The sequence below is a fragment of the Lissotriton vulgaris genome, chromosome 5 (assembly GCF_964263255.1).
Source record: "Lissotriton vulgaris chromosome 5, aLisVul1.2, whole genome shotgun sequence".
NCBI lineage: Eukaryota > Metazoa > Chordata > Amphibia > Caudata > Salamandridae > Lissotriton > Lissotriton vulgaris.
In genome coordinates this window covers 459692149-459717180 of record NC_141693.1, presented here as the reverse complement: position 1 = coordinate 459717180, position 25032 = coordinate 459692149, and the positions used below count along the sequence as shown (strand labels likewise).

The window sequence follows — 25032 nt, the reverse complement described above, 5'->3', positions numbered from 1 at the left end:
TCTCTGGTATGTACCTCTCAGGCGCGGGTGCGAGATCCGAGCTCGTCAGCTCTAGCTCGAGGGAGCCAATCAACTTTGAGAGAGGTACATACCTGAGAATACTTGGCAGCCTGCACAGCTAACCCCGAAAAACCTACACTCTGCTGACGAGGAACAAGAATTCCGAAACACCGGTGTCCAGAGTTGGTGCTGCAACCTTGCTACGACACACTTTCAACGCAATAGCGCACACGCTATTAAGAGACTGCATCTACCATGATGCTCCTGGGGCACACCTGCTGGTGGGTGAGTCGGAGTGCGAAACCCCCCCCCTCAAAGTTGATTGGCTCCCTCGAGCTAGAGCTGACGAGCTTGGAGATCGCACCCGCGCCAGAGAGGTACATACCTGAGAATACTTGGCAGCCTGCACAGCTAACCCCGAAAAACCTACACTCTGCTGACGAGGAACAAGAATTCCGAAACACCGGTGTCCAGAGTTGGTGCTGCAACCTTGCTACGACACACTTTCAACGCAATAGCGCACACGCTATTAAGAGACTGCATCTACCATGATGCTCCTGGGGCACACCTGCTGGTGGGTGAGTCGGAGTGCGAAACCCCCCCCCTCAAAGTTGATTGGCTCCCTCGAGCTAGAGCTGACGAGCTCGGAGATCGCACCCGCGCCAGAGAGGTACATACCTGAGAATACTTGGCAGCCTGCACAGCTAACCCCGAAAAACCTACACTCTGCTGACGAGGAACAAGAATTCCGAAACACCGGTGTCCAGAGTTGGTGCTGCAACCTTGCTAAGACACACTTTCAACGCAATAGCGCACACGCTATTAAGAGACTGCATCTACCATGATGCTCCTGGGGCACACCTGCTGGTGGGTGAGTCGGAGTGCGAAACCCCCCCCCCTCAAAGTTGATTGGCTCCCTCGAGCTAGAGCTGACGAGCTCGGAGATCGCACCCGCGCCAGAGAGGTACATACCTGAGAATACTTGGCAGCCTGCACAGCTAACCCCGAAAAACCTACACTCTGCTGACGAGGAACAAGAATTCCGAAACACCGGTGTCCAGAGTTGGTGCTGCAACCTTGCTACGACACACTTTCAACGCAATAGCACACACGCTATTAAGAGACTGCATCTACCATGATGCTCCTGGGGCACACCTGCTGGTGGGTGAGTCGGAGTGCGAACCCCCCCCCCCCAAAGTTGATTGGCTCCCTCGAGCTAGAGCTGACGAGCTCGGAGATCGCACCCGCGCCAGAGAGGTACATACCTGAGAATACTTGGCAGCCTGCACAGCTAACCCCGAAAAACCTACACTCTGCTGACGAGGAACAAGAATTCCGAAACACCGGTGTCCAGAGTTGGTGCTGCAACCTTGCTACGACACACTTTCAACGCAATAGCGCACACGCTATTAAGAGACTGCATCTACCATGATGCTCCTGGGGCACACCTGCTGGTGGGTGAGTCGGAGTGCGAAACCGCCCCCTCAAAGTTGATTGGCTCCCTCGAGCTAGAGCTGACGAGCTCGGAGATCGCACCCGCGCCAGAGAGGTACATACCTGAGAATACTTGGCAGCCTGCACAGCTAACCCCGAAAAACCTACACTCTGCTGACGAGGAACAAGAATTCCGAAACACCGGTGTCCAGAGTTGGTGCTGCAACCTTGCTACGACACACTTTCAACGCAATAGCGCACACGCTATTAAGAGACTGCATCTACCATGATGCTCCTGGGGCACACCTGCTGGTGGGTGAGTCGGAGTGCGAAACCCCCCCCCCTCAAAGTTGATTGGCTACCTCGAGCTAGAGCTGACGAGCTCGGAGATCGCACCCGCGCCAGAGAGGTACATACCTGAGAATACTTGGCAGCCTGCACAGCTAACCCCGAAAAACCTACACTCTGCTGACGAGGAACAAGAATTCCGAAACACCGGTGTCCAGAGTTGGTGCTGCAACCTTGCTACGACACACTTTCAACGCAATAGCGCACACGCTATTAAGAGACTGCATCTACCATGATGCTCCTGGGGCACACCTGCTGGTGGGTGAGTCGGAGTGCGAAACCCCCCCCCTCAAAGTTGATTGGCTCCCTCGAGCTAGAGCTGACGAGCTCGGAGATCGCACCCGCGCCAGAGAGGTACATACCTGAGAATACTTGGCAGCCTGCACAGCTAACCCCGAAAAACCTACACTCTGCTGACGAGGAACAAGAATTCCGAAACACCGGTGTCCAGAGTTGGTGCTGCAACCTTGCTACGACACACTTTCAACGCAATAGCGCACACGCTATTAAGAGACTGCATCTACCATGATGCTCCTGGGGCACACCTGCTGGTGGGTGAGTCGGAGTGCGAAACCCCCCCCCTCAAAGTTGATTGGCTCCCTCGAGCTAGAGCTGACGAGCTCGGAGATCTCACCCGCGCCAGAGAGGTACATACCTGAGAATACTTGGCAGCCTGCACAGCTAACCCCGAAAAACCTACACTCTGCTGACGAGGAACAAGAATTCCGAAACACCGGTGTCCAGAGTTGGTGCTGCAACCTTGCTACGACACACTTTCAACGCAATAGCGCACACGCTATTAAGAGACTGCATCTACCATGATGCTCCTGGGGCACACCTGCTGGTGGGTGAGTCGGAGTGCGAAACCCCCCCCCCCCTCAAAGTTGATTGGCTCCCTCAAGCTAGAGCTGACGAGCTCGGAGATCGCACCCGCGCCAGAGAGGTACATACCTGAGAATACTTGGCAGCCTGCACAGCTAACCCCGAAAAACCTACACTCTGCTGACGAGGAACAAGAATTCCGAAACACCGGTGTCCAGAGTTGGTGCTGCAACCTTGCTACGACACACTTTCAACGCAATAGCGCACACGCTATTAAGAGACTGCATCTACCATGATGCTCCTGGGGCACACCTGCTGGTGGGTGAGTCGGAGTGCGAAACCCCCCCCCTCAAAGTTGATTGGCTCCCTCGAGCTAGAGCTGACGAGCTCGGAGATCGCACCCGCGCCAGAGAGGTACATACCTGAGAATACTTGGCAGCCTGCACAGCTAACCCCGAAAAACCTACACTCTGCTGACGAGAAACAAGAATTCCGAAACACCGGTGTCCAGAGTTGGTGCTGCAACCTTGCTACGACACACTTTCAACGCAATAGCGCACACGCTATTAAGAGACTGCATCTACCATGATGCTCCTGGGGCACACCTGCTGGTGGGTGAGTCGGAGTGCGAAACCCCCCCCCTCATACATGGTTGACACCGACTATGGTGATGATGTAGAGTACGGTGAGGGCTGGGAGGGGTCTGAAGACCCTCTGTCACGCGAGTGTCAGTATGACATGGACTGGACAGGTGATTTGGGGGACGCCAGTGGATTAGATGACTCTCCTAACCCTGGCTTTGTCTCTCCTCCTTCCGTGGCATCGGAGGAGGGAGCTGCCTATTCAGTGGTGTTGATGAGGGCTGCCAAGGCCTTAAACCTTGAGCTCCCCGTCGCGGCCGTGAGGCCTAACATCCTCACTGAGGTCTTCAAACCGCGGTCATGCCCACAGGAGCCTCTGCTGCCGTTTAACGAAGCCTTGTCAGACGTTCTGTTGGGCACTTGGTCCAGGCCCTCTTCAGGTGCGCCTGTTGATCGGAACGTGGCCATACGCCACCGTCCTTGTCCGGACGACCCCAAGTTCCTGTCCACCCACCCCACCCCTGAGAGTCTGGTGATCCAGGCCTCTACCTCCCAGTCCGCATTCCCGTCGGCCCCGCCCGATCGGGAATCCAAGAGGTATGACCAATATGGCAAGAAGGTCTTCTCGCCCCTGAGCTTAGGACTGCGATCTTGCAACACCGCTTGCCTCTTGGGCCGCTACACCCACTCTGTGTGGGATACGGTCGCGGAACTGCTGCCAGAATGCCCCATGGAGGTGCGGGCAAAGCTCGGCAAAGCTGTAGCGGAGGGCCGAGATGCAGCTAGGTATTCAATTCGATGTGGCCTTGATACGACCGACTCGCTAGGCAGAGCGATGTCCACGACGGTGGCGATTCGTCGCCACGCCTGGTTGAGATCCGCCAACTTCTCGGACGATGTCCAGAATACCTTAATGGACATGCCGTTCGATGGCTGTCATCTGTTTGGTGACAAGGCGGACCACGCGCTGGAACGCTTCAAGGACTCCAGGGTCACGGCCAAGTCCTTGGGTCTCTCGACCCAGCGCCAGCAAACGGGTTCGTTTCGCTCCTTTCGTGGCCAAGGAAGGGGCGTCCCCACACGTGCTGCCAGCCACGCGCCGCAACAATCTTATCAACGCGGTGGCGGCCGTGGAAACCGCCGTGGAGGCGGTCGGGGTCAGAGGCGGGGTCAGGCCACATCCCCCCCGCAGCATCTGCCTCAAAATCCTCCTAGTCCGTGCTTTCAGGCCCACGTGACGCCAGTGGGTGGCAGGGTTCGCCATCCCCACGCCCGCTGGCGCACGATCACTTCGGACAGGTGGGTGCTGCAAATCGTCCGAAGGGGCTACTCCCTCCCCTTCGAGACAACTCCTCCAGCCATGCCACCGCAGAACCACCGTGTGTCGGGGGACCACTTGCAACTTCTGCAGGAGGAAGTTACGGCCCTCTTGGCCAAGGGGGCCATTGAGCGCGTTCCTGGGCCAGAAGTAGGGCGTGGTTGTTATTCCCACTACTTTCTGGTGCCCAAGAAGGACAAAGGGGGCCTACGTCCTATCTTGGATCTAAGGAACGTCAACGGCTTCCTCCGGAAGGAGAAGTTCAAGATGTTGACGTTAGCTCAGGTCTTGGCTGCTCTAGACCCGCAAGACTGGATGGTAGCGTTGGACTTGCAGGATGCGTATTTTCACATCCCCATCCTGCCGGCCCACCGGCGTTACCTGCGGTTCACGGTAGGCCAGGAACACTTCCAGTTTATCGTGCTCCCCTTCAGCCTTACCAGCGCCCCACGGGTGTTCACAAAGGTGTTGGCGGTGGTCGCAGCCCATCTGCGCAGGTTAGGGGTTTCAGTCTTCCCCTACCTAGACGACTGGTTGTTGAAGGCGGGCTCGCCCCAGACAGTCGTCCAGCACCTCCAGATGACGGCAGATCTCTTGCACGGCCTGGGGTTCTCCATCAATGTGCCGAAATCACACCTGTGTCCCTCTCAAAAGCTCCTTTTCATCGGAGCGGTTCTGGACTCGGCGCAGTTTCAGGTCTATCCTCCGGAACGGCGGATCCGGGATATTCAGGCGTTGATTCCCATCTTTCAGCCGCTATCCCGGGTTTCGGTCAGGTTGACGCTGCGGCTGCTGGGGCTGATGGCTTCCTGCATCCTTCTGGTGCATCACGCCCGGTGGCGGATGCGGGCTCTGCAGTGGGACCTGAAGTTTCAGTGGGCCCAGCATCAGGGCAACTTGTCCGACCACGTCTTGATCTCGGAGGGCACTGCGAGACAACTGCAGTGGTGGCTTACGGACCGCGATTGGGTCAGGGGCAAGTCCCTCTCCCTTCCCCAACCGGAGCACGTTGTCGTGACGGACGCGTCCCTCCAGGGCTGGGGAGGCCACTTGGGAGAGGCGGAGATCAGAGGCATCTGGTCTCCGGCGGAGTCCCGGCTCCATATCAACCTGTTGGAGCTGCGGGCGATTCGTCTAGCACTGAAGGCATTCCTCCCCTTTGTTAACGGGAGTGTGGTGCAGGTGTTCACGGACAACACCACCGCCATGTGGTACTGCAACAAACAAGGCGGGGTGGGGTCGTGGACCCTTTGCCAGGAGGCTCTGCGCCTCTGGCAGTGGCTGGAACGTCAGGGCGTGACTCTGACGGTTCAACACCTGGCAGGTTCTCTGAACGCCAGGGCGGACGAACTCAGCCGTCGGTGCTCGATGGATCACGAATGGCGTCTGAACTCGGACGTGGCGCAAGGTCTCTTTCAGCAATGGGGAGAGCCTTGGTTAGATCTATTCGCCACAGAAGAGAACGCGCAATGTCATCAGTTCTGCGCGTTGGAGTTTCCAAGACGGCACTCGCTCGGCGACGCCTTTCGGCGCGAGTGGAGTTGTGGTCTGTTATACGCCTTTCCGCCTATACCACTTCTGCCCAGAGTGCTGAAGAAGATCAGGAGCGACCGGGCCCAAGTTATCCTTGTGGCTCCGGACTGGGCTCGAAGGTACTGGTATCCCGAGCTACTCAGCATGTCAGTCGGTCCCCCGATCCGCCTGCCCCTTCAGGAGGACCTTCTGTCGCAGCAACAGGGGATGGTCCTCCACCCGAACCTGTCCAGTCTCCACCTCCATGCTTGGAGATTGAGCGGCGGCAGTTGAGGCCATTTGACTTGCCTCCTGAAGTCTGTAATGTAATTCTGGCAGCCAGGCGTCCCTCCACGAAATCGGTATACGCCTGTCGGTGGAACAAGTTTGTGGCATGGTGCACAGCAAAGGCTGTGGATCCTCTTTCTGCCCCTCTCTCCGAGGTTCTTCTGTTCCTTCTCTCTCTTGCCCAGCAGGGCTCTGCTCTGGGCACTATCAAGGGCTACCTTTCTGCCCTTTCAGCCTTCCTTAGGCTTCCTGATCAGCCTTCTTTGTTCAAGTCCCCCATTGTCACGAGATTCTTGAAAGGCATCACACACATGTTTCCACCTGTTCCGTTTGTGATGCCTCAGTGGGATTTGAACCTGGTTCTAACCTCCCTAGCTCAACCCAGAAATACGGCTACCAAGAGGACTACAAACTCCCGGGAAACTAGTTTGGCAGCTGGTATTCCCTCTCCTGTCCCAAGATCCACCCTGTCTGCCTGAACAATGGAACAGCCCCTCTCCCAAGTGTTAACCTGTTTGCCCTTTAAAGATTGCTTCTCCTTTGAAGCTCGCCTTTTGGACGAACACTCATGTGGCTTCCTTCAGGAGGGAGGTGACACCTCCTTCCAGAGCAACTTTGCTAAGGTCACAGGAGACTGAGGCCACATGCTGCAACTTCTTGCATTAATTTTGGCCTAAGAATCAAGTTGGGCTTATTGTAACAAGTTATATGATACCCTGGATTGCCCAGTTCATTCCAGTATTCAGCAGTTAGCACAGCGGAGGGGTCAGCATGTAACTCTGCACTCGCCAATTGGGCGACCAAGCTTTTTCACAGTAATAACAACAGGTCTGCGTTTTCACTGTCAAAACATGTAAAGTTACATGTTCTGCCTGTGGAATAGGTTTCACCCTGTCTTATGACTTGATAAGCCTGCCATAGGGGTGACTTAACACATATAGCAGGGAGAAGTCTGGCTTTGTCATTCGCTTAAATGGCAAAGGCGGGCCAGCTGTTTTAACTGCTCTTCCAGCCTGCAAGTGGCAGAATGGGAGTCTCGTTTTACTCATGTCCTACCTAGATTGACACAAGTGCTGCAGTCCCTGCAGTAAGGCATTTCCTTACATTATGAGCAGTTTTGTGCATGATGTGTAATATTTCTATTGCATTTATTCAAGTTGCATCTCTGGCCAGATTTGACTTCTTTTCATCCTTCTTGCTGTCACACTTTAGTATTAAGGATGGCTAGGTTTTTGGGCAATCACATTTCTTAGAGGGATTTCAAAAGAAGATGAATGCTGTAAAATATTTTAAATGGCAGTCCGAAGCTGTCTTGAGTGTAAAGATATTACGATGGATTCAGAATGTGCAAGGCAAGACTTTTTTTTACACCAAACAGTTTACTCTCCATATATTTTTCAACAGTATTACTCCCATGCACAATCAAATTATCAGACTCTTTTTCCAAAATGGATTATATAATTAAATCTTTGAATAAGAGTGCCTTCTTAAATTGGGGGTGACAATAACTTTTCATGCGATAAATTCCCACCCTCTGGATTTTCCCCTTTTAAGCTTAGGTAAGTAAAAACTGCCAGACTTAATTGAAGAAAAAGGCCTGGGAAAATATGAGGGATGCAAATTTTGGGTTGGAAAGCTCCAAACTCAGCATGTAATATCCTGTTGTTCAGACAAAAATTTTAATTGATGCAATTTATATCACCTGCTGAATTCTGAATCCTGAGCTATTGGATTTTACCAGGTGCAATAAATAGCACCAAATCTTCTGGTGCACTCATTATCAAAGCCTTAGAAGTTGTTCTACATTTGCAATGTAGGGTAAAATAGCTGAGTTGTATGCACACACTGATAATAAAAGTTAATTATCTCCACACTCAAGATTTTGTGAGGGAAACATTTTATCGTACAGACTTGTGTATAATAAGGTCAATTATGAAGTGGCGTCCACTTGTTTTATTGCCTACATATTGTGTCAGTATGACGTATAATAATTTGGAGTGCAATGATAAAGAACTAATGGAATGTACTTTTTTCTTTCATATCGGATGTACTGGAGGTTAATTTAACATATTGTAATTGCATGATGTTATTTAACTATACCACAAATTGTGGTGCACAACACTCTACTTGTTTTTATTGCCAATTGAGTTATGCTGATTAATCTTGCATAACGTTGCCAATATGGATTTTGCCCGAAGTAAGAGTGCTGGAGGCAGTAAATAAGACAGAAAGTTTGTAAAGTTCACTTTGAAGACATTTGTGGGTATGATGACAAGATTTTCGAAGCCTGCCAGCTAATTTGTTTTTATCCTATGTTCCACCTGAGTATTGAGTGCATTGTCTTTATGCACGGTTTACAATTTATTTCTGTTTCTACTGAAAATGTCCATGAAAAATATTAATTTAAAAAAGTAGCTGTCTTTCAAAATAGTAGTGCATTCACAAAATGTTCCTAAAGTTAACAAATATTTCATCTTTAATTTCTTTTTCATCCATAGATGAGTGTAAAAGGGTTGAAAGTGCACAGGGGCCTGATTTAAGTGATGAAGAGTATAAAACACCTTTAGCAACTCCTCCGAATACTCCGCCACTATATATGAACATTGACATTGAAAGCAAGAATTCTTATGTACCTACTGCAGCACATCTTGAAGAAAACCTACCAACACATTTGCTAAACCATAAAATGTATGAAAAATATTCTCTTTCATTTAAAGATCTTCAAATTATGGTTGGACGAGTAAAGGATAACTGGAAACATGTTCAGGACACCGATGTAGGCCCTACTCATGTGGTAGAAAAATTTGATGTGCATTTAAAGTTAGAGCGCAGGTTGATGTACACTTCGGATCCCAACTACCCTGGGGCACTTCTGTCCGGAGCATTGCCCGATCTAAAAATACATGTAAACGAGGATAAGATATTGGCTTTAAATAACTGTTTTTCTAGATTAAGTTCACCGGAATCCAAGATCTTTGAAGCTCTACCTTTAAGAAAAGATAAAATCTTTATGAACTCAGATAATCTAGACCAGTCCCAGGGGTCTGTTCTCAATTTGACACAGAGCATTGTAACTTTGGAGCAACATACCCGGGAAGTTCTTGTAGAATCAAAACTGCTAGTGGCTGAATTTAAAGTAAATTATATGCAGCTTGGGGTTGAAAGTAGTGGTCGATACATCTCTGTGCTTAAAGTCTTAGGCACAAATGCCCATTTTGTGAAACGACCCTATGATGCAGATGTTTCACTAACTGTTCATGGCTTGCTTTTGGTTGATACTATGCAAACATATGGGTCTGATTTCGATCTTCTAATGGCATCTCACAAGCATCTTAGCTTTGATGTACCAACCGGAAGTCTTCTTCATAGCAGAGCACAGTCACCAATTTCGCCACTGAATGAAACAGTTCTCTCTGAAGTAATTGGGACGAATGACAACTGCACTGAAGAGTCTTGTCACCCCCTTCCCATCAAAGAACAAGAAGCTTTAATTAAACTGGAGTATCAGTTTGTGAGTTCTGAGTGTCCTTCGATGAACCTTAACAGTTCACTTCAAGTGATGTCACTTCAAGTGAACAACTTGGATATTATTCTTAATCCGGAAACTATTGTTGAATTGATTGGTTTTCTTCAGAAATCTTTCCCTAAGGAAGACATTACCAGCCCTCAGCCATTAATGACTGACTATGAAAAGCTTTTAAGAGAGCAAGAATCTTTTCAGGTGACATATGAGCAGAACACAGAGGTGGCTGTGGACATCAATAGATTAAACATACTTCTTCTTCGGACAGTTGGAATGACAAGCGGAGAAAAGTGTGGAAGAAAAATTGCAACTGCTAGCATTGGTGGCACAAGAGTAAATGTTTCCATGGGAACTAGATTTCGTGTAAATGGTTCTCTTGGTTGTTTACAGCTAATGGATTTGACACAAGATAATTCCAATAACCAGTATGTGGTTTGCATTGGGAATAAAACAGGTTTTAGTGTCCCAAATGTTGAGGCAAATTTATTGGAGCCTGAATGTATTGAGGACCATGATGCTGGCAACCTCATAGAGGCTTTATCATTCACATTCATTGAGCAGACTAAGGAGGAATGTTCTTTAAACTTAAACATGGCATCATTACATTACAACCACTCAGCTAAATTTCTAAAAGAGTTAACATTGTCCATGGATGAACTTGAAGAGAATTTCCGTACCATGCTCAAAATGGCAGCTTCAAAGGTTTCCACTGTACTTGTCACAAAAACAGCTGAATACAGTGAAAAGGTATCCCTCTTTGAAACTCACCGGAAGGTTAGGGAACCTTTCCATTACAACAGTAATCAAGATGCTGAGTTTGGACATGAAGATGTTAAAACTGACACAGTAAAACTAATTCTAAACTTAAACATTGAATCTCCAGTAGTCTCAATACCTCGGAAGCCCGGTAGTCCTGAACTCCTTGTTGGACACTTAGGTCAAATAGTGATTCAAAACTTTGTTTCTGGATCAGATGAATCAAGAAGGGACATTCTGCAATTTGAAATTAAAGATATCAAACTATATTCATTAAATACCAGTCATCGGAGAGGCAAAACAGAAACTAAGTTAGACCTTTCTGGATCGATAACTCCAACCTTTGACAGTGCAAGCATCAACAGCCAGGATGAGAGTCATTTCACCAGACATGATTTCTTTGAATCATTAAACAAAGGCCAGGGTAAGTTGTGCTAATTAATGCGTTTTTCTCCAGATTGGTTGATTGTTTTGCTCTCCATAGTGGTAATCTTTTAACATGCTAGAGTATATTTGTATTTTAACATATTTTATGTGGTCCACTTGATGATGAACGTCTTGAAATTAGATTAGGCAAGCATTGAATTGTCATTTCTGATGGATAAATCTTCCTTCAGGTTCCTCAACTAAAGAATTTCATCCTAGGTGTCAGACTGGTCCAGGAAACATTTTTCCCAGTAGCAGCAGTACAGAACTACTAAGTGGCACCTCGTGGATTTAACAACAGCTCTCCCTGGTGAACATGAAGACCCCTGCGTATAATAGGGGCGAACCTGCATGCTGACTTTAGTTCCTGTTTTTCTGCCCCTCATCTAAGTTGGACTGGAGCTCTATTTCAGTGCTTAACCAAACAAAATCCTCAGCTTTAGCAACAGCTAGGTCAGATGTCTCTGAAAGTTTCAGGGTCCAAGTGCATGTCTATTGGAGAGACGCAACATCTGCATGTGGTATCTGAAGGAGACTATTAGTTATATATTCTTTAACTTCGAATTACCCCCAGGCGTCAGACTGGATCCGGAGAATGTTCTCGTTGCAGGACCCCTGTGCGCCGGTAGGTGGCGTCGGTCGACTCCGTGTTCATCGCTATGATCGCCGGTATGACGTTGCGGTATCTAATTAGATGCCTCCCACGCGCGTTGACGTCAGTTCTTTCTTTCTCCGCTCCAGCCAGCGCAGATCCGGAGAGAGAGGCATCTCTAGTCACTTTTTTACTACTATTTTTCGACTTTTGTTGACTTCTTTTCGAGTCGTGGAACTTGTGACACCTGTCACAAATTGATGTCGGTTACAGACCCAAACCTTGTGGGACTCTGGTGTTTGGAGCGCGACCGCGACCCGAAGTCATGCTCTGACTGCCGAGCCTTGAAACCAAAGTCTTTGTGGAAGCGGTCCCGAAAGCTTCTTGAGGCCCGGTAGTCTGCTCCGCTTCAGGTCCTGGTCGGGAGGGAGGTCGCTGGACCGGTCGCGGAGCCATCACCACCACTTATCGTCAAAGTCTTTGTCGTCGGGTAAGTCAAAGCACAAAAAGAAGGGGAAGAAGCATTGTCGCTCTTCGCGTTCTCCCCGCCCGTCGGCCGACGCGACCCAGGATACGGATGGTGGTCGTCCTGCAGCTCCACTTGCGGAGCCTGCTAGGTGGACTCCGAACTTCCCTCCGTTTCTGGTAACCGGAGCGACCCCTGCCCAACTTCGTAGTCTTCACGAAGCTCTTCACTTGATCTTTGGGCAGCCTGACACCGCCGGCGCGCCTTCGGGCCCCGCGGACTCAGCTCGGCGTTCTAGGCCTTCGAACCCAGCAGCTCTGGTCCCGGCGCCGTAAGGCCCCCAGGGATAGAGGCCTGGATCCGGATCGACGCCGGTCGACCTTACAACACCTCCTCCGACGTCGAATCCACTGATGGCACCCCCGCCTTTTCTGACACTGGTTGTGTCCCCAGCCTGCATCAACCCCGGCCTCCACCCTGACCTGGACACAGAGATAGATCGGCGTCGACCGGTACTTTTGTACCCTTGTTCTGTCCTGGCATTCCTTTCCGCCCTCACTGTCAGCCAGAAGAGGAAGAGGAGGACTGGGAGGGGTCTGGTGACCCTTTTACTGACCAGTTGACTGAACCGGGCTGGAGAGAGGATTTGGGTGATGCCAGTGGCCTGGATAAGTCACCAGACCCTGATATGCTTTCTCCCCCTACCGTGGCTACGGAGGAGGGAGCCTCGTACTCAGTGGTGTTGCATAGGGCGTCTGAGGCCTTACAACTTACTGTCGTTCAATGAGGCCCTTACTGACATCCTTCTGGACACCTGGTCCAAGCCCAGCACAGGGTCTCCTGTGTATTGGATGATTGCCCAATGCTACCGCCCGACCCCGGGCGACCCACTTTTCCTCTCCCAACACCCTACCCCTGACAGCTTGGTGGTCCAAGCCTCTACTTCTAATGGTGCATTCCCTACTACTCCCCCAGATAGGAAATCCAAGAGCTGGATCATCTTGGGAAGAAGATGTTTTCTTCCACCAGCTTGGGGGTGCGGTCAGTGAACACCGCATGTTTTTTGGACCGTTATTTCGACTCTGTGTGGGATACGGTTGCGCAGGTGCTGCCAGTGTCCGGAGGAGGCCCTGGCCACTCTCTCCCATGTAGTCGCTGAGGGCAGAGATGCAGAGAAGTTTGCCATTAGGTGTGGGCTGGACACCGCTGACTCGCTTGGCAGAACAATTTCAACGTCGGTAGCCCTACGACGCTAGGCCTGGCTGAGGGCCCACTGGCTTTTCGGGCGATGCCTAATCAACTCTTTTGGACATGTCCTCTGATGGCTGTCGCTTGTTTGGCGACAAAGTGGACAATACGCTTGAGCGCTTTAAAAATTCTAGGGCTACTGCCAGATCCTTGTGCCTCGCTACCACTTCTCGGCCCGCACAGTCTGTTTTTCGCTCCTTTTGGAGCCATTGAAGGGGTGCCCCACCATGTTCCGCCCAGAGCCAGAGGCCTGCCCAAACTGTTCATCCTCTGTGCGGTCGGGACGTGGGACCCAGTGTTGTGGATCAGGTGGCCAGTGGGCCGGCCAGTCCACCTCTGCAGCAGCCTCCAAACCCTCCTAGTCTGACCTTTCAGGCCCACCAGTTGCCAGTGAGCAGCATGATCCGCCATCACCTACCCAACTGGCAAACCATCACGTCGGAAAGGTGGGTTTTCCAGTTAGTCTGAAGGTGCTACTCACTTCCCTTCGAGACTACCCCTCCATCCATGCCACCACAATTCCATCGCATGCTGGAGGATCACTTGGCCCTTCTCACTCAGGAAGTTATGTCTTGCTTGGCCAAGGGGGCTACCAAACGATTTCCTGCCCCAGAATTAGGTTGTGGCTGTTATTCCCACTATTTTCTGGTGTCCAAGAAGGACAAAAGCCTGCGTCCTATCTTGGATCTCAGGAACGTCAACCGCTTCTTCCGTAAGGAGAAGTTCAAAATGTTGACATTGGCTCAGGTCCCGTGTGCCCTCGACTCTGGAGACTGGATGGTAGCGTTGGACTTGCAGGACACCTATTTCCACATCCCTGTCCTGCCGGTCCACAGGCGTTACCTACAGTTTGCGGTAGGCCATGAGCATTTTCAGTTTACTGTGCTCCCCTTTGGCCTTACCAGCGCCTCTTGGGTTTCACAAAAGTGATGGCGGTGGCTGCAGCTCATCTGCGTAGGTCAGGGGTTCCAGTCTTCCCCTATCTCAACCACTGGCTGTTGAAGGCGGGCTCGCCCCAGGCTGTCGTCTCCCACCTCAAGACTACGGTGGTCCTCCTCATTTGCTGGGGCTCACTATCAATGTGCCGATGTCACACCTGATTCCCTCTCAGAAGCTATTTTCATCGGAACGGTTCTGGACACAGCACTGTTTCGGGCCTATCCTCCCAAGCAGTGAGTCCGTGATATTCAGGCTATGATACCGATGTTTCAGCCTCTAACCCTGGTTTCGGTCAGAATGACCCGGAGACTGCTGGGCCTCATGGCCTCCTGTATCCTGCTGGTGGATGATGCCAGGTGGCATATGCGGGCTCTGCAGTGGGACTTGACATTCCAGGGGGCAATGCATAAGGGGAATCTTTCTGATTGCGTCCAGATCTCGGAAGGCACTGCACACCAATTGCATTGGTGGCTAACAAACCGGTTTCAGGTCATAGGCATATCCCTCTCCCTCCCCAACCAGAGTTCACAGTGGTGACAGATGCATCACTACTGGGGTGGGGCGGCCACATGAGAGAGGCGGAGATCATAGGCCTCTGGTCGAGTCTGGGTTCCACATTAACCTTCTTGAGATCCAGGCGATTCGTCTTGCACTAAAGGCATTCCTTCCCTCTGTCCGGGGAAGAGTAGTGCAGGTGTTCACGGACAACACCACCGCCATGTGGTACTGCAACAAACAGGGCGGGGTGGGGTCGTGGACCCTATGTCAAGAGGCTCTCCGCCGCTGGACGTGGCTGAAACATCAGGGCATATCCCTGATGGTTCAGCACCTGGCAGGTTCCCTGAACGCCAGGGCGGACGAACTCAGCCGCCGGTGCATGATGGATCACGATGTCGATCGCTCCGTCCGAGATTATCACGGCGTTGTGAGCAAAAAAATCCAAACAGTTCAGGCTGGTCGCGGACCACCTACGGTGTCGAGAAGACCCGCAAACAGTACCTGTTAGAGATTCAGGACGCTGAGGCCCTTGAAGTCACTCGCGTTGCAGGTCGAGCTCCTTTTTGTTGAGATCAGGAGCGCTGGCGTTGGCTGGCGTCGGGTGCTGCAGAGCGAAGTGCAGCGGTGCGGTGTCCTCAGGTTGTAGTGCGAGCAGCGGCTCGGTGGCAGCGTCAGATGGTGTCATCAGTCAGTCCAGCGTTGCGGTGCGAGGTAAAGGCGGTGCTCCTCACAGCACTGGCAGGTCACATTGCAAGCAGCGTCGTCGTCATTGCTGAAGTGCTGTCGTTGGCTGACGAACGGGAGTCGATGGTGCTGCCGTCTATAGGGCAAGGCGGCGTTGCGGGATGAGGGCGGTGCATCCTGTTACTTTACGAGCGGTGCCCTCGAACCACAGTGCAAGCAGCGGGGCCCTACGCTTCTTCAATGGTTCCGATTTTACAAAACTTATTGACTGAATGATTGCATAGTCAATTAGTGGTAAATGCATTTCATGTTAAATCACTGTGCAAAAATGCAATATTTAAATATAAATCAATTTCTACAAGTAATTAGGAATGCAAAGCATATGAATCTTGCAATTAAGTTTGTATACCACTGTCAAGTCCTAATGTGCAAAAAAGTGCAAATATATATCAAAAGTGCCAGTGCTGTGTGCTAATCTTAAAATCTTAATTTACTTTTCTTCCTAAATACTTTTACCATTGTTGGTATAGTCAATATTATGTCAACAATGTTACTTTAACTTTGTTTGCCCATCATTATATCAATTGTTTTAATTATTAACTTATAACTTTTTATCATATTGAGTACCTCAACCCCTGTAACTCAGGAGTGAATTAGATCAAACACATTACATTCTTGGACCCTTTTGCCTATGCACTTTGTTGGATCATCATATGGGTATAAATACCACTGTGAATATAAATATAAATATGAATATAAATATAAATATAGTTGCTTGAATTCATGTTGGTTGAGTCACATACATTTCAGATATGGAATATATATCCATATCCATACTAATATTATAAAGAGAGAGCCCAAATCTTTGAGGCGGGTAAGCTCCGGAACCACAGCGCCAACCGGAACACCCAATACAGCGTTGGAAAGGAGAGTATCAGCAGATGGACATAGGCTATACACCAGCCCAACGTATACATTAGAAGGGAAAAAGAACGTTTAGGAAAAAGTAGTCCGTTGTGGGCGTGTGCGCTCTGCTGTAAAGTGATGGGCGTGTGAATACAGCGATGGGCGTGTGCATTCGGCAAAAGCCTGCGGTTGCGATAAGCGTTCTGTGTGGGACTAGCGTTCTAACACGAGTGGGAGTGCCCTTCGGCATTGTTGTGGGCATGTGCCATCGGGGACGCCGGAAGCATTCAGAAGCTGGAGTTGTGGCTTTGCCGTTGACGCGATGTGGGGTGTCTAAGTGCACCGCGCCGTGTTTGGGGGGTACGTGCATTTCGCGGCGATCGGGGCGTCGGCTGGAGCGGACACACACGTTCGCATATTACGGCAAGGACAACAAACAGAAAAGCATACGCTCACCTTCAGCGGTACCGAACCATGGTTTCTGAGCGGACGCACAGGCAAGTTTTGAAATAAATTTGCCTTGCCTATTACAACCATTGCAGACATTCTATTTCATCCCCGGACAACGTCGGGGCGGGCCGCTAGTATATATATATCTCCAAATCGCCGCTTGTAGCTGCCTCTCCCAGGCAAACAGACGAAAAGTGGACCCAAACTTAAGTGCCAATCAAGTGTGCTTTATTTTACGACCAGCCAGTCAGCCATGACGCGTTTTGACCCTCATTCGGGTCTTGATCACATGATGCGTTGTCACAGGAAGGGGAGGCATATAAAGTCTGTAGACAGGAAATGACCATATCCCAGTGCAATTCACATCATAGAAAGCAACAAGTTACTTTTAGCAGCATTATAAAATAGATCTGTGCAAAATGTCATACATTAGTTAACCCCTTCCATGCTGATGACGAACCCCAGCCGTCATGCACTACGGTGCTCGTGTGCTGATGACGTCTGGGGTTCGTCACGGCCCGCCCCTGTTCGTGTTGTTTACAGCACACCAGGGGAATCGCGGCCGCATGGAAGGGGTTAATGTAGGCATCATTTTGAATAAATATATAAATATACTGATAAATATATAAATATTTAAAAATACTGACACATTGAAATATATAGACATACGATAATCGGCCTATTAGATTAGTGACCTAGAAGTCCAGGTATACAAAAATAACATGGTGGACCAACCGTATTTAAAACCATACATTGCCCCAGTATTGGAACTTTCATAGATTCCCATGCTTTGTATCATTCCCCGTCGTCGGACTGGGAGTCTCGGTAATAAAAAAATATCATAGTAGTAGGTACAAAAGAGAAAGGAAAGGCTTAGGCCTCATTCCCTTTTGTAACATATCAGCCTCTTTTTGTAAAAGAGACCAAACTCTAGGCGTCAGCCAATCAGAAGAGCCTCACCCTTAGAACCTTCCTGAAGGAACCTCAGAGCCTCAGATTTTCTACCGCACGTTGTGCTAGGGAGTCTCCATTGAGCTCTGCTCTATTTCTACTCTTTTGAACTCATTTATATAGATATTTCTTCAGATTTTTCTTCAGATTCTTCAGGAAACACCTTTCTTCATCAAAATGGCTGAAGTTGAGAAGAAAAAAGCCCTTTTTAAACCCTGTTCCACCTGTGGTAAGAAGAGGCTGTTTGTGGAAGACAAACACAAGGATTGCATTTACTGCCTGTATCCTGATCACAAGGCAGAGGACTGTCGAATTTGCCGCACTCTCTCCACCAAGACCTTGAGAGATCGTGCTGGAAGGCTTCTGACATGGTTGCAGAAGCAGAAGGAGAGGAAACATGGAGTTTCCAGTGATGAGGAGGAATCAGTGTCCTGCGCTTCTTCTAAGAGGTCAGTGAAAAGGGGTAGAGGTTCCCCCTCTTCCTCTACTGGGCGCCCCTCTAAGGCTTCAAGGAAGACCCCCAGTGAGTCTGATGGCCGGGGTTCAGGAGGTTCCCCCCACCGCAGTGGGTCGGGCAAGACTGAATTGGTTACGCCTCCTAAGGGTGAGAAGACAGACCCAGCCTTCAAGAAACCCTCTTCACATTCTTCTGAGAGGAGTTCCAAGTCCTCTACGACGAAGACATCGTCGACGGTGGCTCCGTCGACGACGAAAATGAAGCCCAAGATCCAATTGGTTCCCTCGACGGGCTCGTCGACGGGAGCGTCGACGGCTAAGGCGCCGTCGTCGTCGAAGAAGACCTCGACGACTGCAGCGTCGACGGACAGTATGCCGACAACATCGTCGACGAAGGTGAAGACGTCGTCGACGAAGAAGCCGTCAACGGGGGTGGCGACGACGGCGATACCGACGACGACGTCGACGACGACGCCGTCGACGATGGTGTCGACGACGAGGTCGACGACGGTGTCGACGACGGTCATGTCGTCGACGAGTGCTTCAACGACGACAACGATTTCAACATCGACGGCGAGCTCGTCGACGGTGGCGTCGACGACGACTTCCTCCATTCCTATCTCGTCGACGAGGATTTCACCGGCGTCGACGGAGCAGCCTACAATATTGGCTGCAGAGAGGAGGGTGACGATTTCTCTTACGAGGATCACGCCTGAAATGACGTCCCCAAGGAGAGTGCCATCATTACCTCCCACACTGTTGCTAGATCAGGAGGACTCTGAGGGAGATGGTCAGGATGGCTTTGATTATGCGAATAGCCCTTCGCAACTACTCATTAAAAGTCAAGAAACTGACTCGGAGGAAGCATATGAACAGGGTGGCGGTTACTACCCACAAACTGATGAGCCAAGGGAATATGAATCACAAGGCATGGTTTCAGTCCCGACATCCTTCCTACATGACCTGCATAAGATGTTGCATGACTATAAATCCAAGGCTGAGCGCCCAGCTCCGAGAAGATCTATTCCATCAACTCCAGTTCGGGGCCACTCTTCAATTGTCCCACCTATGCACCCGGTGCAGTCTCCTCCTCAACCACAGCGGCCACTGCCCCAGACTCCTTCTGATCCAGCAGATGATCCGGATAGGGATCAGGATAATGACACAGATGTGTCTTCCGATAATCGTCCGGACTCAGATCAGGATGGAGATGAATACCATGATTACGTCCACCCGGATCAAGCATCGCCACACCAGGACCTAGGCGATTCTCCTCCTGCTGACATCGGTAGTTTTCACCAACTGATGGAACGGGCAGCCGGCCGATTTAAGTTGGTCTTGCCTGCGCAAACAACGGATTGTTTCTTGTATGACTTTAAAGACACTCACCGTAAGTCTACGAGGTCCATTCCGATTGTGGACCATATATGGGAGGAGGGGTTAAAGACCATGAAAAACCCAGCCACGGTAATCCCTGTGCTACCGCGCCTTGACAAGAAGTATAAAGCACCGGAGGATGGACCGGCTGCCCTGACAGGTCATCCTAGGCCGGACTCTGTAATCTCACAGGCGGCGCAGAGGAAGTCACGGAACCCTTCTGCACCCTTAACGGCCCCTCCTGATAAGGATGGACGTCGGTTGGACAGCACAGGCAAGAGATTTTCATCCATCGCTAGCCTTCTGGTTCGCGCAGCCAATGCTTTGGCGATACTGGGACGATATGATCGCCAGTTGTGGTGCGATATAGCTCCTTATTTGGATCAACTTCCTCCAGAATCGGGACTGGAAGCCAAGAAGACCTTGCAGGAAGGTGAAGCGGTCTCCATGGAGATCATTGATTGTGCCATGGACATTGCCACTACGTCCTTCAGAGCTTTGGCAGGAGCGGCAGTGTTAAGGCGCCAGGGGTGGCTAAAAGCGACGTGGTTTAGACCAGAGATCCAAAATAAGGTCCTGGATCTTCCTTTTGATGGCGAGGCACTCTTCGGCAAACTAATCGACGACACCCTTCAGGAGATAAAAAAGGACACAGAGACGGCTAGATCGTTGGGAACGCTCCAGTACCGCAAAACTCCTTTTAGGGGCACGAGAGGCAGAGGTGGCACTTACAGGGGCGCATATCAACAACAACGCTACTCTTCGACCAGCTCTGGATACCAACCAAATCGCCAATCCTACCAGCAGAGACAGGGCCAGTCCTCTGGTTATACACGGCCATACAATAAGGGCAAGCAGGCTGCCCGTGGACGGGACTCATCTAAACGCCAATAGCGGCCTCCTGGCTCTGCCTACTGTTCCCTCCTCCAGGAGATCATCAGTTGGAGGCAGGGTGTCAAAATTCCTTCTGAATTGGTCCCAAATTACATCGGACCGTTGGGTGCTCAACATAATCAAGCGAGGACATACTTTAGAGTTTACGGAAGTCCCTCCACCCAGACCCCCATCAGCCATACCATCGCGTCATCTTCATCTCCTTCGACTAGAGGTTCAACAGATGCTCCGCAAGGGAGCGGTAGAACCGGTCCCCCCCAGTCAACGGGGCCAGGGCTTCTACTCCAGGTTCTTCCTGGTGAGGAAAACGCGAGACAAATGGCGTCCCATCCTCGACCTCAGGGAGCTAAATGCCTATCTCATCTCCCTATCCTTCAGGATGGTATCCCTGCAGGATGTTTTGAAGATGATCAACCCGGGGGATTATATGGCCACACTCGACCTGGAGGACGCGTACTTCCATGTCCCAATTCACCCAGCGCACAGAAGGTTCCTACGCTTCACAGTAGCCAAGAGCCATTTTCAGTTCAGAGTCTTGCCATTCGGCCTTCGCTCTGCTCCAAGGATTTTTACGAAGGTGCTGGCACCTGTCGCAGCATTCCTGCGAAAACACCACTTCCAGGTCTTCCCTTACCTGGACGATTGGTTACTGAAGGCCCCAACCAAGACATTAGCGCAGGACGCGGTGCAGGCTTGCACCACTCTGTTTCACAATCTGGGTCTCACCTTGAACAGGGACAAGTCCACGCTGCTGCCATCTCAGAGGGCTCGGTTCCTCGGAGCAATGCTGGATTCGCAGCTTTCAAAAGCCTTTCCGACTCAAGAGAGGATTCAGAAACTGCAGACACTAGCAGGAAACCTTCAAAGAAAAAAGTGTCTTTCTGTACGCAGCTACAAGTCGCTGCTGGGGGTAATGTCATCCTGTATCCCCCTGATCCCGCACTGCAGGCTCCGGATGCGCCCCCTGCAGGAGCAACTGGACCTTCAGTGGCAACAAGTGCACGGGTCGTTCGACGACAAAGTGCTGGTCACTCGAGACATGCAAGATGCAGTGCGTTGGTGGTCAAATCAACAGAACTTATGCCGAGGTCTATCCTTCGCAAGCGTTCCATCGCCTCACGTACTGACGACGGATGCGTCACTGGAGGGATGGGGAGCCGTGATGCAGGACCTGCAGGTCAGCGGCCATTGGTCCCCAAGCGACCAAAAGTTACACATCAACCTGTTGGAGCTGAGAGCAATAAGGCTGGCCCTTCAAGCCTTTCTTCCGCGTCTCCGGGGTTCACAGGTGCTAGTCAGGACAGACAACACCACGGCTATGCATTATGTGAACAAGGAGGGAGGGACCAGATCACTTCCCTTGTCACGAGAGGCTCAGCAGATTCTAGAATGGACGATTCTTCACGGAATTTCTTTGAGGGCGGAGCACTTACCAGGAGTGCTCAACGAAGGCGCAGACAGACTGAGCAGACTCACCTCAGTCACTCACGAGTGGGAGCTGAAGCAACAGGTTCTGGATCTACTCTTTCAACAATGGGGCACACCAGAGGTGGACCTTTTTGCAACTCCAACCAACAGAAAGTGTCCAGCCTACGCCAGCAGGTTCCATCACCAAGGCTCGTTGGGCAATGCCCTGTCAATAGCCTGGACGGGGAGGTTCCTCTATGCATTTCCACCGATCCCCCTGCTTCCTCGACTCATCAGGAAGATGAAAACGGAGCCATGCAAACTCATCCTAATAGCCCCGGCATGGCCAAGACAATTCTGGTACACCGAACTACATCTGCTATCGCTGGTACCTCCGATAACGCTAGAGGACGTTCCGGATCTCTTGGCAATGTCCGGAGGGCAGGTTTGGCATCCAGACCCAAGGTCGTTGCACCTGACCGCATGGCTCCTGACCAGCGAGAATACATGAATGTCCCACTTTCCACTGAGGTCAAAGACATCCTCTCTCAGGCGACGGCTCCGTCCACGAACAAAACATACAGATTAAAGTGGAAGAGATTTTGTATTTGGTGCAATAAAGAGAAGATTGATCCTTTCATGTCACAACCTCATCAACTCCTGCCTTACCTGCTCTCGCTGGCTAAGTCTAATCTGTCCCATTCTACCATCAAGGTTCATTTAGCGGCATTTCAAGATTCAGAAGGGCGGACTCGGGTCCTTCTTTGTGGTCTGCGAGAATTGTCAAGCAATTCCTCAAAGGTCTGTTCAGGGTTTATCCACCAGTGCGATCTCCTCCTCCAACGTGGCATCTGAACTTAGTCCTAGCTCAGCTAATGAAAAGACCTTTTGAGCCGATTCACCGCTCAGACCTAAAGTTCTTATCGTGGAAGTTAGCTCTACTCTTGGCCCTCACGTCAGCGAGGCGAGTGGGGGAAATACAGGCCCTGACTATCCAAGAACCATTTTTGCAATTCAAAAAGAACACTACCATCTTGAGGACGAACCCAAAGTTCATTCCAAAAGTCCCCACTGACTTTCATCTAAATGAACCAGTCATACTTAAAACATTTTTTCCGAACCCAGTCACTCCAGCAGAAAAGACATTGCACACTCTCGATTTGCAACGATGTCTGAAGTTCTACATAGACCGCACCAAGGACTTTAGGAAATCTTCGCAATTATTCATTGCCTTCGGCGGTCCAAACAAGGGTCTCCCTCTGTCCAAGCAGGGGATCTCGAGATGGATTTCAAGTGCCATTCTGCATTGCCACCAGTTAGCAGGAAAACCTCTGGTGGGCAGGATCCGCGCTCACTCGACAAGGTCGGTGGCTTCTTCTTCGGCCCTCTTTGCGGGGGTCCATGTCAAAGACATCTGCAGGGCTGCTACCTGGAGCAGCGTACACACGTTCACTAAGCATTATTGCTTAGAATCCTTGCAGCAGGATGATGCGGCTGTGGGCCAAGCTGTCCTGAGAAACCTCTTCAAGTGATGGGTGAGCTTTCCTTTCTATCCCACCTTCCAGGGGTGACACATTTTGTAATTTCTTGCTAATGTGATAATGTACTGCTTTACAAAATGTGTTTATGATGTTTTACTGCTTGCTATTCTGATACAAAGCATGGGAATCTATGAAAGTTCCAATACTGGGGCAAGAAAACAAGTTACTTACCTGTAACTTTGGTTCCCCAGTATTGGTAACTTTCATAGATTCCCATGCGCCCACCCACCTCCCCGGGGAAAGCTCAGCCTTCAGCAGGTATGGTGTCTAGCACTCTACGGCTACGAAAATCTGAGGCTCTGAGGTTCCTTCAGGAAGGTTCTAAGGGTGAGGCTCTTCTGATTGGCTGACGCCTAGAGTTTGGTCTCTTTTACAAAAAGAGGCTGATATGTTACAAAAGGGAATGAGGCCTAAGCCTTTCCTTTCTCTTTTGTACCTACTACTATGATATTTTTTTATTACCGAGACTCCCAGTCCGACGACGGGGAATGATACAAAGCATGGGAATCTATGAAAGTTACCAATACTGGGGAACCAAAGTTACAGGTAAGTAACTTGTTTTCTTCTGCATTATCCAAAATAATTTTTTATATTGCCACTGTTGCTTTAACCTTCTTTTTATGTAGCCCAAGTGGGCAAAATCTTTTCTTACAACAACCTGACAAAAATAATGTAATTCAATCCTGTATTTAACATCACTTTATACCAATATGACAAAAAAATATGTGCAAAATTGTGCAAAATAAATAACTAACACCCTTTTGCATGAGAGCACCTATTACAGGTGCCACAGTACACTGATAATAAACTCCCAAGAGAAAGTTTTAAAAAACAAAAAAATCATTTCTGAATCAATTCATATTTTATAAAAACCAGAACCTGATTCTAACAGCTGTCATCTTCGTATTCAATATGGGCCCACATTGAAATTTTTAAATATCAGGGAACAGACTAAAGATATACTGGAAAAAGATTATAAGCAAGTATAAAAATCTTCACTGGAATTCAATACTCCAGGATGCTTTGTGTCGAGTTCAACTATGTATCTAGTCTCAAGGAGACATAGCTTTGCCTCACGATTACCACCCTGCTTCATAGGAAACACAGTATCAATTACATAATATTGTTAGAAATTTGGGTTGCTGTTGTGAGTCTGCTCAAAGTGTCTGGCTACTGGATACGCTTGATCCTTTCCCGCAATATCCGTTTTATCCGTTTGTGGCTGGCAGTTTTGTACTGCCTATATATTTGAGCCCACACGGACAATCCAGCACATAGATAGCGTACTCAGTCTTGCATGTTAGTCTTTTCTTAATCGTAATGGGCTCTGATTTAAAAGGACTAACATTGGGTTTTGTTAAACCAAATCTACAGGCCTTGCAGCTGGGACATTTTCTGAAACCCTTAATCTGTGCCATCCATGTTCCCTGAGTGGCTGTTTCTGGGCTACTGCTCACTAGACTGTTGCCCATCGAGAAGGATTTCCTAAATGTGAGTGCCGGTTTATTGGACACTAACTCTCCAATCACTGGGCCCCCCTGCACCAGGTTCCAATTGTAGCAGAGTAGGGTCTGCTTCCTATGGTCACCCCCTCTTTTTGCTGTGATTCTCTAGT

General features: G+C 50.0%; 1 protein-coding gene across 2 annotated transcripts in view; it reads left to right on the top strand.

Moving 5' to 3' along the window:
• VPS13D (vacuolar protein sorting 13 homolog D) overlaps nucleotides 1-25032 on the top strand; it is a 2754556-nt gene that overhangs the window by 544423 nt on the left and 2185101 nt on the right. For both annotated transcript variants that reach the window (XM_086921894.1, XM_086921893.1), the window contains exon 19: nucleotides 8802-11006. In XM_086921894.1, the coding sequence (XP_086778020.1) occupies nucleotides 8802-11006 (2205 nt within the window). The remainder of the gene's footprint in view (nucleotides 1-8801; nucleotides 11007-25032) is intronic.